This window comes from Nestor notabilis, unplaced genomic scaffold, assembly GCF_000696875.1.
Source record: "Nestor notabilis isolate BGI_N333 unplaced genomic scaffold, ASM69687v1 scaffold23102, whole genome shotgun sequence".
NCBI classification, from domain to species: domain Eukaryota; kingdom Metazoa; phylum Chordata; class Aves; order Psittaciformes; family Psittacidae; genus Nestor; species Nestor notabilis.
In genome coordinates, this window is record NW_009917582.1 from 29,538 (window position 1) to 42,675 (window position 13,138).

General features: G+C 36.2%; 1 protein-coding gene across 1 annotated transcript; it reads right to left on the reverse strand.

The window, feature by feature from the left end:
* MAP3K19 (mitogen-activated protein kinase kinase kinase 19) lies at window positions 1–10,956 on the reverse strand. The gene is made up of 8 exons (XM_010009307.1): window positions 10,914–10,956; window positions 10,283–10,367; window positions 9,209–9,450; window positions 8,516–8,559; window positions 3,839–6,280; window positions 2,449–2,598; window positions 1,557–2,254; window positions 1–67 (listed from the first exon to the last, which is right to left on the reverse strand). Exons 1-8 carry the CDS (start codon window positions 10,954–10,956, stop codon window positions 1–3), a joined length of 3,771 nt encoding a protein of 1,256 aa, XP_010007609.1.
* Between the last annotated feature and the right edge of the window lie 2,182 nt (window positions 10,957–13,138).

A 13,138-nucleotide genomic window follows, 5' to 3' on the forward strand; every position in this document is an offset into this window, starting at 1 on the left:
TCACTGTCTTCCTTTCACAAAGGGATGGTCCAGCAACTGCAGAGCAGAAGGTCGTTCGTGTTGGTCTCTGCATTGAGGGTTTGAAAAATCAGTAAAAGAAATGAATATACATGCCTGTGATGTGATTGTTTGTAAAACCTGCATGCAAACTTAGCCTCTTTCTTTTTTCTCATTTCTCTAGTCATTGCTCATTATTAGTTGTGTTTTTTTCAGAAATATTTTATTATTACAAAAATCATTCTTTGATCCTCTAAATTCCTTACAAAACTTGGAGTAATTCAGCTAACACAGCTGGTGTAGGTGTACCAAAAATATATTTAACAAGTGTGACAAGTATTTGTTTGACCCTGTGTCGATCAGGATGTTCTGCCATCTCCAATCAAGGTTATGCATGTTAAGGAGCCCATATGGAATTACAGTACTGTAATTACAACATTGGCTTGCTAGAGCTAAGGGCTTTGCGCTTTTCCAACCCTCAGTTTGGAGGGAAAAGCAGGGGAAGCAGTAAAGGACACTGACTTCTTAAATAATAAACAAATGGGAAAGATGGGATAAGAGAGGCATTTATATTTAGGACATGGTGATATCATCCATTAGAACTTGGCCACCACAGGTGCATCCTGGGTTTTGAAAAGTTAAATAGTTTATTTGAAAAGTATTTTATCTGTATGTTTCCTTCTAGCTGACAATCCTTACCACCTTTTAAACACTGTTGTCACTGAATCAAAGTATATATGATATCACTATATATAGTCCACAGCTTTTCTGGTTATTGTTATACGGTCCATAGGAACCATAACCATACTATAACAATTCTAACCCAGGGATTAGAGAGCAGGTTTCCTGCCTTCAGGACCCCTGCCATACCCACTAAATAACACGCTTCTCTCTAGTGCTCATATCTGGTCTTTAGAGGTATGTAAAAAAGCTGCTATTAATTTTATAAAGACTACCCATAGAGGTCAGGAGCTTAGCTCTTGAAACAGGTAGTCCATTTAAACATCTGGGTGAAAGCTGATATTTCAAACAAAACGAACACCACAAAAATAGTTTTTATAATGGGTGACTGCTGGTGGTTTTGGATTTTTATATAGAGAACTTTATGTTTTAAGTAAGTATGTATTTCCTGGACCAGCAGTGATAATAGATTTTTCTATTGCAGAAGATAAGAACTAAGTGAAAGAATATTGTCCTCAAAACAACTTGCCTGGCACAGGCCAGACTCAGCCAATGTGCTACTGGAACAGCAAGGCATATTTATCAAACATTTTGTATAAAACTCAATGGTGCCATATTTCTGCATGAAAATTACAGGAAAAGTAAATGATGAGTAAAAAAGCCTACAAAAAGTTTTTGTGAGGGTTTTCTTATACCATTAGAGAGAGCAAAGCTCTTTTATGTATACTATTATATGAAAGTTTTCCTGAAATGTTGAAAAATGTGTTTACAGTAGTCATATGTACCATGTAAGAGGCAACCTAAGCTCCCATCAGCAATCTCTGTAATACAAACTATCTGCATTTTTCCTTTAATTTTTCAGTCAAAACTCTACATACCTGGTTAAGCATGCATGCACAAAATCCACTGCAGTGCCAGAGAATCGATCAGGTAGGGAAGGCATCAGTCCTCTGTGGGCCCCAATATAGAACATGGCTGCTATCCTGTCCATGGAAGCCAGTGGTGGTTTTCCTGTTGCCATCTCAAACACAGTGCAGCCGATGCTCCAGATGTCTGATTTTCTTCCATATCCAGATTCATTTATAACCTCTGGTGCCATCCAGTATGGAGTCCCATGCACAGACTTGAGCATCTCACTCTGTGTGCCACTAAGGCTTACCCAAGCTAACCTCCGGGCACAGCCAAAGTCAATTAGCTTTACTATACCATTTGGCATAAGCATAACATTATTGCCTTTGATATCTCTGTGTACCACACGATTATCATGTAAGTATGCAACTCCTTGTAGAATTTGTTTTGTGTATTTACAAAGGACAATTTCTGGCAATGGACCAAAACGATGAATAATACTAGAAATTGAGCCACCAGGAACAAACTCCATGAAAATGCTTAAAATGTTGTCTTCCAGACAAGTTCCTAAATAAGTTACAATATTGATGTGCTTCAATGTCTTCAGAAGGTCAACTTCCTCATGAAACTTCTGATACTCCTTTTCTGTAGTGACTTGGTCTGACGTACCCAAAACAACCTGTTTTACAGCTATTAGTTGTCCCTGGCTTGTCAGGCCACAGTATACCTACAATGAAACCAGCATTTATTAAAATGAAACATGAAATAAAACTGTATTTACTTATTTTAAAAAGTATCTTTGTGTTTGTCATGTTTCGTGTCTCGTGTTTGTTTGTTGAATAGGACAAAAGACAGTTACAAGGCAAGATACAGCTCAAAAATGACCAGCACAACTTTTAACATACTCAGACATTAACTTACTGTGCCATAGGCTCCCTTTCCAAGGACGTCACCTCTTGTCCACATGATAGGATCTTTGTTAGTTAAACTGCGTGCTGGTAATTTAGTAGATTCCTCAAAGCTTAGCAGATCATTTTCTTCATTTGATGCCAAAAAGGCTTTACGGTAACTCTGCTTGAAAGATGATGGTCAGTGGGGGGAGAAAGCAGGGAAGAAAAGAAAGGCTTCATATTATCCTTACATTTTTTTATAATGAGTAATTTTTACCTGGCATGACTCAGACAGATAGATAGATAGATAGACAGACAGACAGACAGACACACTAATTGCTCATCTCATCAATACAATTGCTATACTAAGTAAAACTAGGTAAATATTTTCAAGTATATATCACAAATAGTGCATAACCCGAAGATTATAGCATGACATTTTTTTTCTGTTGACAGAAAGACAGACAAAAGAAACACTTAAAAATGCAGGATATACATCTGTTTACTACTTTCTTTTGTTTTGTCACATAGGTAGAGTTTGCTAAGCTGAATGTGACAATCATCTTGCTCTAGGTAACATGTAACCCAAGTCTGAGGAAAACAATTTGGACATGACTTCACAGGAAGAAGAGACTGTTTCAGAAAGATCATCATTATTATCATATTACTCCATCATTATTTCTCCATCTAGCCATGGATCTCCCTAAAAGTGAAGATGGAAGTAAAACTGGCACCTGTGTCTGCAGAAGCATAAGGAAATGTATCGAAAAGTAGTGAAAGAAATTTCCTTAAACATTTGTGATTTAAATAGACAAAAAGCTAACAGGGCCAAACAGAAGTAGTACTAGTAGGTAAGGGCTTAGTAGGTGAAGGTTCTTAACTAACCTGGGGGCCAGAATCTAATCCTCCTGAGCTTGAAATTTTGCTTAAACATTAATTAAACAGCCTTAAGTCTGTCTGATAAGCCAATACTTGTAGACCATACCTAGAAATCATCTGGTTGCACTCAGAGATTTGAGGAAATTGCCTTTTTGGATATACAAGAATCATTTGTAGAGTCTTTTCATGTTCCTTAGGTGTCAAGATCTCAAGAGCTTTTGCCTTGCCCCAGCACCTTTTTATACACTCTATTCAGTTAAAATAGCCTCTCCTTTTTAATCATGACAATTTCTCAATTTATCTTGACCCATCATATAAGCCTTGATAGCTATTCCTGTCATGCCTTAGTACCATCTGGCTTTTGTCCTGATATGCAGCCTCTACCATGGGTATTCTCAGCCAGGCACTGGAAGAATCAGTGGGCAGCTGGCACAAGGAAAAGGGACTTGATCATTAATGAGCCCATATCTGCTACCTTTCATCCAAACTTGTGTTGTAGCATCACTCAAAGGAGCTAGCAAGTTACAAGAAATTAATTTTACCTTCTCTAGAGCATTATTTACTATTGCTCCATCTCCATTCATCATATTTTCATCTTCTTCAGTATGCGTATTTTGCATTTTAGAACTTGTATTTTTTGTTCTTGAAGAGTTGATGTCTTTTCTTTCAAGCATTAGCAATTCTTCAGCCAGACAATAAAGCAACTCATCAGTTACATCCTCATTATCTGCCCAGGACAAAATGCTTTGACTTGTAACATTTTTTGTCTGAAGCACTGGAGGCTGAGTCAATTCATTCGCCAAACCACAGTTTTGAGGTGTGTATGCCCAACTCTGATTTACCTGTGTTGGAGGGGACTGACACTCCAGCCTACGTAAAAAGGGCAATGCTTCACGTTTATTTGTAGACATGAATGAGGTCTGGTCTGATTCCAGGCCTTTGCAGCCATCCGTATCCACCCTGCACTGAGGTACACAAACGTTCTTGCCTGTTAGTGGACTGCTACTTAGAGAAACACAGTCTCTGTAGTCTTTATCACTGAACTGCAGAAGATTCTGGCTGCAAGTAGCAGCTCTCTCATGGCTGGATATATCCTGGCTGTCTAAAGGCTGCTCCAAAGAAACTTCCTTAATAGTTGATAAGTTTGAATTTGAAAAAAAAATATTTTGCTTAGTTGATTCAGAAAACTCTTCTAAAACTGTAAGCTGATGATCCGTGCCTTCATGAAGCGATGTCATGCTCCTTGAAGTGTTTATCCGAACATCTGAATCAGAAGTTATTACATTATCTTGTTCTGTGTTGCTGTCACTCAACTTGGTACTTCTGTCCTTTGTAATTAAACCCTTCTGCTTTTGTTTAGTGCCAGGTATGATGTTCTTTGGCTTAGAACATGTTCTCTTTTGAGTATTTCTTGCTTGGTTGCTCTCTCTCCCTTTCCTGCAGGTAGATCTGCAGATGCTAACAGCACATCTCCCAGTTGGAGCAGAACAAACATCTCTGTAAAACCTGTTCTCATGTTGAACAGGCTCACGCATGTGGTCATAGACAGGAGTTCCAAACATTTCATAAATACCCGGACCTTTATCATTTGAATTTATTTTCTTGAACATGTCACTGTATTTCAGATCTACAAAAGCTGAAGCAGACTGTGCATGTGGTAGAGAAAGGGGAGTAACAGGTTTCTTTAAGATAACTGAATTTTTGCAACTGCAGGAGAAACTGTGTTTTTGAAGTTTTTGAGCACTCTGAGCAAAATGGTCTTTGTTAGCATGAGGAGGGTTTTTCTGACGCTTTGGGGAAGTCTCAGATGCCATGTGTGGCAGTTCCAAAGATGGAAAAATGTGACTCTTGGCATTACGTTTTGCAGAAATCTCATCAGAAACAATAAAGTCTTCAGAAATCTTTATCTTCCTACTCATTTTAGATTTTGATGAATATTTGTTTTTATTCATCTTTATTTTATTCCTGCCATTTTCTTTGCGAGCGAGAATGTTGAAGCTCTGAGTAACATGAGGAGGCAGGCTACGAATGACACACTTTTTTGTGGGAGGTTGCTTAACAATGTGTGGTTCTCTAGCTGGTTCTTGTTCAGAGAATGTAACATGAACAACAGGTACTAGCTCACTTTGGTCTTTTGCAGTTGCTTCTGATAATGCTTCTTTTTCCATTTCAAATTCAGAGAGACAAACATTATTTTCTGTCTGTTTTCCAGAAGGAACTTGCACTTCTACTCTGGGATTTCCTGCAGCTACAGAATTATCTTCTAAGGCATGGTAGGCCTCTATCACTTCATTTTTACAGGAAGAATTTAAATCACAATTGTCAAGCATAAAGCTCGCACTCTCAGCATCTTCACATGGTCTGTAATCCACTATCACCTCTGCAGCATTTCCTTCTTCTGGACCAGATCTACAGCAGCTCTCTGTTCTTCCTTCCTCATTGCCAGCTCTCGAGGCATCTCTGTTGCTTGACATTGCAAATGTTGTCTGAGCTGTAAATATTCCACAGTTTATCAGAGCATTATGTAAGCTCAAGTAGGGATGACTATCATCATAGAAACTCTCTTGGGTCATAAGATCTATGTTCTTACAAGCCACCAAAAGCTGGTACTTCATCTGGTCATTCTTTTCAGTATGGGTTGCTACACCAGCTTCCCTCCATTTTAAATTGCTTTGAATTTCTTCTTTCTTGTTGCTAGAGTACTTGTAATAGTTGCTCATGCTGAAGTAGTACAGGTCTTTCACTGGAATGAACTCATCAGAAATAGTAGCCACAATCAGGTCTGATGACTTTCCAGTGTGCCTTTTTAATAGATTGTCTAACTGATAATGATAGAATTTAGTAACTGCTTTTATAGGCCAAGGAATAGAATTCATGATGTTCAAAATATTTCTGATGTGGGAGCTTTCATTGACAATATTATCCTCTAGAGGAGCAGGACGAATTGTTCTTACAGGCTGACACATCACTGGTGGCAAATGAAACTGCAATTTCCATAAAAAACATTAATAATGTGCTACACAACAGACATAGGTAAAATCTAATCACTAAGAACCAGGTAGACTAAGAAAAAAAATATATCAGGAAAGGATTATTCTTTTTTATATTCTCATATTTAGACCATTATGAAGTTTAATATCAAACCCTTAAGAAAATTCTTTAATTTTCTCACATTCAGAATTATTTCTGAGAATTTCATAGTACAGAAAGTGGAATCTTTTGCTATAAGTCACAGGATGTTCACCATGATTTAAAAATAATAAGCTTTGTCCACACATACAAATAATCTTGTCAATTACTATGTCTTACGCCACATAGCACATTTGCTATAGGAATTCAAACGCTGGTCAGTGGCTTCATATGCCAAAGTTTCTTTCTTGCTGTGCACTCTCCCTGAATGAGAGCACCATTCTTACACTGATATTTAAAGTCTCTTTATGTGACCCTCCAAAGTGTGCTGATACCAGTAGTTATATCCCAAATGGAACTAGATCTCATGTAAGCAATTTTGAAAAAGCAAAAGCTAGGCTATTATAACAGAATGCTGTTTTATCCATAGAGAAAACAATTATTACAAATAATTCACAGGTTTTAAAAGACATGGTTATAAATCTAAACATATAGATCTTCCATAGATAGTGTAGTCTCATACAATTCCTCATACCATGTTACACAGGCTACAGATTTAGCTCACAGAGTTTTAAGTCCATTAGAAGACACACAGTCTGCACTTCGCTTTCAGTGTAGTTAAACGGATAGCTACCCGAAGGCCATTTTTTATATGGCAGTTAACACGGAAGTCCATCGTGTGTGGAATGTATTTTATTATTCCTTCTTTCTTCCCTCTCTTCCCATCCCATTAGTTGAAAGGTACTGTGTATCTTTGAAAAGGACAGATTGAGAATTTGAGTACTTTGTTGTGATTATTCAAACGAACAGTGGGAATAATTTTCCAAAAATAATATTTCTGTTCTTTATAGGACATGGAGAAAAATAAGCTTGAATATACAGGATATTTTAATGCAAATGAATGCAATAGAAATAATCACTGAGTCATATGCTCTGAGTACTCATTTGCATGTCTATATTCAACATCAATTTGCAATCTGCAGGAAATTTTTGTTTGCATTCCAAGGGCAAACTGACATTTGAATGTGCCAGGAAAAGCAATGCATGCTGGTTTGAAATGTACAGTTCTCAAGACTTTGTCTAGTTGGCATGGCATTAGTAGGAATGCTCAGTTTATCCCGAGTTGTATGCCTCTACAAATCATCAGAGCCTAAGACATGACATAAAGCTGTATTGAATAACACTGAGGTCAGCTAAATTATTTTTCTTAAACATTTCCCTCCATGTGAATATTTTTTCACAGCTCTTTTTAAGATCTTCTGTCAGAACTCATGCTATTGCTTCTGTACTTTTTTCCTGTGAACACTGTTGTAGTGGGTTTACTAAGTATACAGCTGATTCTGTGAGTCAAGTATTTTGTACAAAGGGCCATCAATTAACATCCCTATAGACCAAATTATCTTTTATTCTAAATACAGTATATTTGATGTTTTGTAACTTTTAAGGCTCACGTGGTGTGAAGCACTGATACATGTCAGATTGCGAGCTTGTTTATAAGTACAAAAGTTTTATTAGGAATCCTATTTACACTTACCACAGAATTTCATGTCAGGTGTGTTTAATTCCTTATTTTTTACTTGTTAATACAATAAATTTCAGCAATCATCTAATATCCAGGCTGTTCTTCAATTGGGCTTCAATTTTAAATTACCACTGAAGACAAGGAAATTTATTTATTTTTTTTTAAATTTGGCAAAATCAGACATCTAATATAAAGGATTGACATAGACATAAATACATATGTACATAGGATACATATAGACATTTAATATATAGGATGCACATACTTGAAATTAACTTGCATATTTCTATTTTAAAAGGCTTTATATCTTGTTGAACTTCCAACTCTTTACTGCCCACAATCCCTGATGACAGGATTTCCAAAATCCTCACTGACAAATTGTTGATTTACACCCGAAGATTTGCTGAAACACACATGTATATTTTATATATATATAAAGATACTTCATGTTCATCCAAAAGAATGAAGTGCAGGAAACTACCTACACTTCTTCTGTATTTCTATTTTTAAGGTTTTGAAAACACATAATACTTTTAACTGTTCATTTTGATACATAATACCCTCTTACCTTAGAGCTGTTGTTCCTGGGGTTTAGCATTGCTATATTTAACCCTTAAAAATTAAAACAAATTAAATGTTAGTTTGATATTCTTAAACACGCTAAAATTTTCACTTATAAATTAATTTCAAACTGTAGGGTTCTGGAAGAACCTGTCTGATGTGTGGTTGAAGAACTATGCTATAAATCTGCTATACAGAAAAAGAGTTGTAAGTTGAAATTTAATCATGATACTGAACATTATTATTTCACTTTCTATATAATGCTACAAACATGATAATTTTAAAATACTTCTACTCTAATAATTTAAGCAAATATCACTCTTCAATTTCAGTAGTTTGCTAACTTCAGTTTGTGGCTATTTACTATTGCCAGTATGAGGAAGAAAGTGAAAGAGATTATTATGGCCCCACTCCAGCTATAGAGAATTACAATTTACATTTTGTGGTTTCAGTTTCATTATACTAAGTAAAAGGAATGGTGAAGTCTGTAATTGCTTCTCTTTGTGTTCTTCATTCTTCAAACATACACACATACATTTAAAGAAGAGAGTCAACATGACTGAAGCCCACTTCATGTCAGGAAGACAAACAGACATAAAGACAATGTTTAAAGAAAGAGGACATGTAATGCTTTGCCATCTAATTTCATAAGCAATACATAACTTCATTTAAAAGTTGTGACTTTAAAATTTGAACTTACTTTGTCGTATTTGTGCTTTTATTATCTGGAAAGTGTTTAAACCCATAAATGATTTTGAAACATTAGATTCTGGGCATGAGGCCTGTAGCAGAAAGCTGAAGTCAAAGCCGTGCCCTACATTCTTTTTCTTCAGGAAGAAAGGTAAAGAAGTGTGATGTCTCATCTGTAATGCTGACTGATTATTACTTGGAAAGTATGCCACTTGTTGATCCGGCCATGGACTGGATGTTGGTGCTGTTTGTCTAAAAGGCAAAAACAAAAATCAAAATACAGTGTGAAAATAAGTGGAGGAAGTCTATCCAGTTCAAATAACCATATGACTGAAGAATAGTGTGAACAGAAGTCTGTAAGATCCAAGAATGTCCAAGTATGTTTTCTTTCTTTGTCCCTCTGGGAAGTTATACCTCTCTCTGGAAGTATCGAATTGCAAAGCAAGAGATTGACTACAAGTGAAAATGAGTGACAAACAAGGTAAACTGAGCAACAATAGGAAAGGACAAACATATTGTCCACCTTCCCCTTCTCAACAAAATCTGATTGCTACCAGTATGTGTTTTTTTAGGAATCATCAGGAAAGGGTGTCAGAAGAATTCTGAAGACCAGATGTGCCTTTGTTACTTATGAAACATGCTATGGTCTGCCTGAAAGAATACAGGTGCTGCGGATATGCCACAGATTTCTGCCACCTAGTATCTGATGAATGAAAAATCCAAATAAAGGTAAGATAAATACTTAAAAAAAAAGATAAATATTGTGACCTAAAAGAGGTACAAAACTGTAGTCTAAATTAATCTCAAAGCTCTACGCAAGACAATTGTCTGGGTTTAATAATGGTGATGTAAAATCATATGCCATATGTTTATTCATATTTACCAAATAATGTATTCATCTAGTGCAATTCTCTGCCTCTAGCAATGGCAAATAATGATGTTGGGAAGACAGAAACACTATACAACATATATAGTTGCACATAACTTGTGGCACTAAGGAAATGTTTTCTTACTCATGGACTACTACCTTCTTTGTCTCCATTTGTGCATACCCAACTGCAAATAATATCTTAATACTAGTTACCTGTTTTTTCCTAGAGCTTTGTATGACCGATGCATTATTTTCGTTATCTTCTCTGCATTCTCAAGAGCAACACCACTTCCACAATCTGCAACATTAGTATTTGCATAAGAGCAGTATAATTCACTGACGAGTGGCACAATGCAAATGCAGTTATTTTTGGACATCAAAATATTATAAAGAAATACAGGAAGTAACTATCAGGAAAAAGAAGAGCATGCTTCATTTGACTAAGATACCTACACACACTTCCTGTTATAATTTTTGGAAGCGTGAACAAATCCAAATTATTTCAGTGATTTAGGTAAGTACACTGATTCAATGTACTATAAAAACAAAGAATATCCAAAAAAAAGAAAAAGAAAATAAATCCAGCTACAGCTCCTGTTTCAGTAGGACAGAAATATAAGAACAATATTGACAGAAACTCTACAAAAGTAAACATTTGAAATAGGAAACCTGTTACAACCAAAACATATCAGGGCTTTTCAAAAGCAGAACTAGCTGAGTTTGATTTCAATTTTTTCTTGTGGTTGCTTGGTTTTGACAAGTAGCCAGATTTCAAGTTAACACTGTCCTTTTTCTTCTTCAGATCCCACATGGTACGCTTTATAGGTATAAACTTTGGTTAGACTACCTTCTTTGCTTCTCTTCTGATTTTGCTGGTTGTCAGACATGCTGTCCTTAAACGTATAAAGGTCTGAAACCTGAAAAAAATGTTTTGTTAATTGATTTCCAACTCATATGTACAAAGCAGTACATTTCATTGTTTCAGAGCCACAAGTAAGACAAAAGCAACATTTGAAAATTACTTGAAATAATTAAAAGTATTATAATTCAAGATCCAATCCCATCCTGTGAATACACAGAACCAAACAGTCCCAACAGTTTTTATTGCTAAAAACTCAACATATGCTATACTGAGTAAGACACAAAAGCTGTCAGTATTGTTTTGTTAATCTCATCCTTACTGTTGCACAAGAAATTCAGCACTTCACATTTGGGAGTTAATTGCATTTTTAACATATTACTGAGAAACAAAATCTGAATTAAATGTATATCTTTTGCTACTTAGTCAAAATTACCTCTCTCAACATCCAAAACTTTATGGGTGCTAGAGAGTAATATTATGAAGACCATAATGGAAAATTATGTAATAATGTGTCTATAACGAATTATTTTCCTACACGGCTAATCAGGAAGTATGTAATATAACAAGTTATATCTTTTACATATGTATATTCCTGCTAGAATTACCAAATAGGGTCTAACTTTCTACACAGCAGAAATATCTTAATACTTTCTGGATTACATTAAACATTTTGTTGTACTGACATAATTGATACAATGTGACAGCAGGTTCTCCTATTTAACTGTGTAAGAAATACATGTTATGTTCATTTTAAAAAGATTATCTTGCATGAAAATGGCTCCATTTTCTTGCATTTGCACTTTCAAATTAATTTGCTGCAATGCATTGCAATTGCATAACCACCATATTAAGTTCTCTTTCAGAACTTCATTTGTATGTCAGACTAAAAGAAAGTCTGCTTTTTAGAAAATTATATTTGTGTTTATTAGATTATACATAGGTAGAACTACGAAAAAAGGGCACCTAATGGCTCTTATGTTGCTAATTTCTTTATAAAATTTTATTTTCTCCCTGATCTTTTCCTCACATGCATATTTTTACTTCTTCTCCTTATACCACTCAACTGAATAAAATACTCTGCTTTATACATCTCCCACACCTAGTAGTACGCAACATTTTCAACATTTATTAGAAATCTTACTACAATTATTCCTAACAGCATAAACATCTTACCTGGTGCTTCAGTAGTGAAGTGTGAAAGAGGCACAGTGACCCAAAGAGAAGTTACAGAGCATTTTTAGCTAACTGCTGTCTTCCTTTGCTGGACACCAAGGAATTCAGGCAGTTATTACATATAGGTTGATTTTGTTTTCGGTATGTTTTTCTTACCGCAGAGCACGTAGTCCTTGTTAATGAAGCCGGCTCTTCAGCAGGCACATCCTCTGGGCAGCTCCTGCTACACGGGGCTGTTGAGTTTACACGACGTTGCTGAGGCAACTGCCCCCCCGGAGGCATTTTGCTTGGAGGAGTTCAACTCTAGGAGCAGCAGTGACCTATAAAAACAAGCACAGCTGAACTACACGGTGGCATTTTCAGCTCTAACCACGAGTCAATTCTTCCAGCACCCAAAGCAAAGCATACTTCTCTTTATCTCCATCTTCTATTTACCTCCATCTTTTAGCATCTTACCCATTTCTAAGTAATTTTAACCGCTTTCAGGCCCCTCACCTAAACAGTCCCCATTAATAGTTTTTCATATCCTTTCTGGCAGCTTTGAGCTGCAGACTTCAAGGATACTTTTTTGTTGTTTATTTGGTTGGTTAGTTGTTTGTGTTTGGTGGGGGTTTTTTTGTGTGGTTTTTGGGTTTTGGTTGTTTGGGGTTTTTTTTGTTTGTTTTGTTTTTTGGTTTTTTTTTTTTGTTTTGTTTTTTGGTTTTTTTTTTTAGTGAAACTTTGTAGGTTAACTTTATTTTTTTTTTTTTTTGTGGGGCGTTTTGTTTCCTTGGCTTTTTGTCGTTTTTTAAGGTAGCAGACTCTACTGACGGGGAAGAAAGGATAAAAGAAGCATAGTCGGGCTCAAGCTCAGTTGAAAGGGTTTTGAAGGGAACTGGTTTGCTGATGCTCGAAGGATCTGGACGCCGTCCCCGGGTTGCACAAGAGAGAAGTGGGAGGCGCAGCAGCTTTGTTTTAGGCTGAACCCGGATCACCAGGCCCGGGAGTCACCTCAGCTCCCGGCTGACTGTGAAGGCGTTGTATTTATCACTCAG

Bases quoted from the DNA above. Each gene is read 5' to 3' on its own strand.
- MAP3K19 (XM_010009307.1), bottom strand. From the start codon at position 10,956: ATGTCTGACAACCAGCAAAATCAGAAGAGAAGCAAAGAAGGTA. The intron at 10,368-10,913 runs GTCTAACCAAAG...CTAATGTTGCAG, and splicing joins GAAGAGAAGCAAAGAAGGTA to ATTGTGGAAGTGGTGTTGCT. The intron at 2,255-2,448 runs GTAAGTTAATGT...GTTTCATTGTAG, and splicing joins GAAAGGGAGCCTATGGCACA to GTATACTGTGGCCTGACAAG.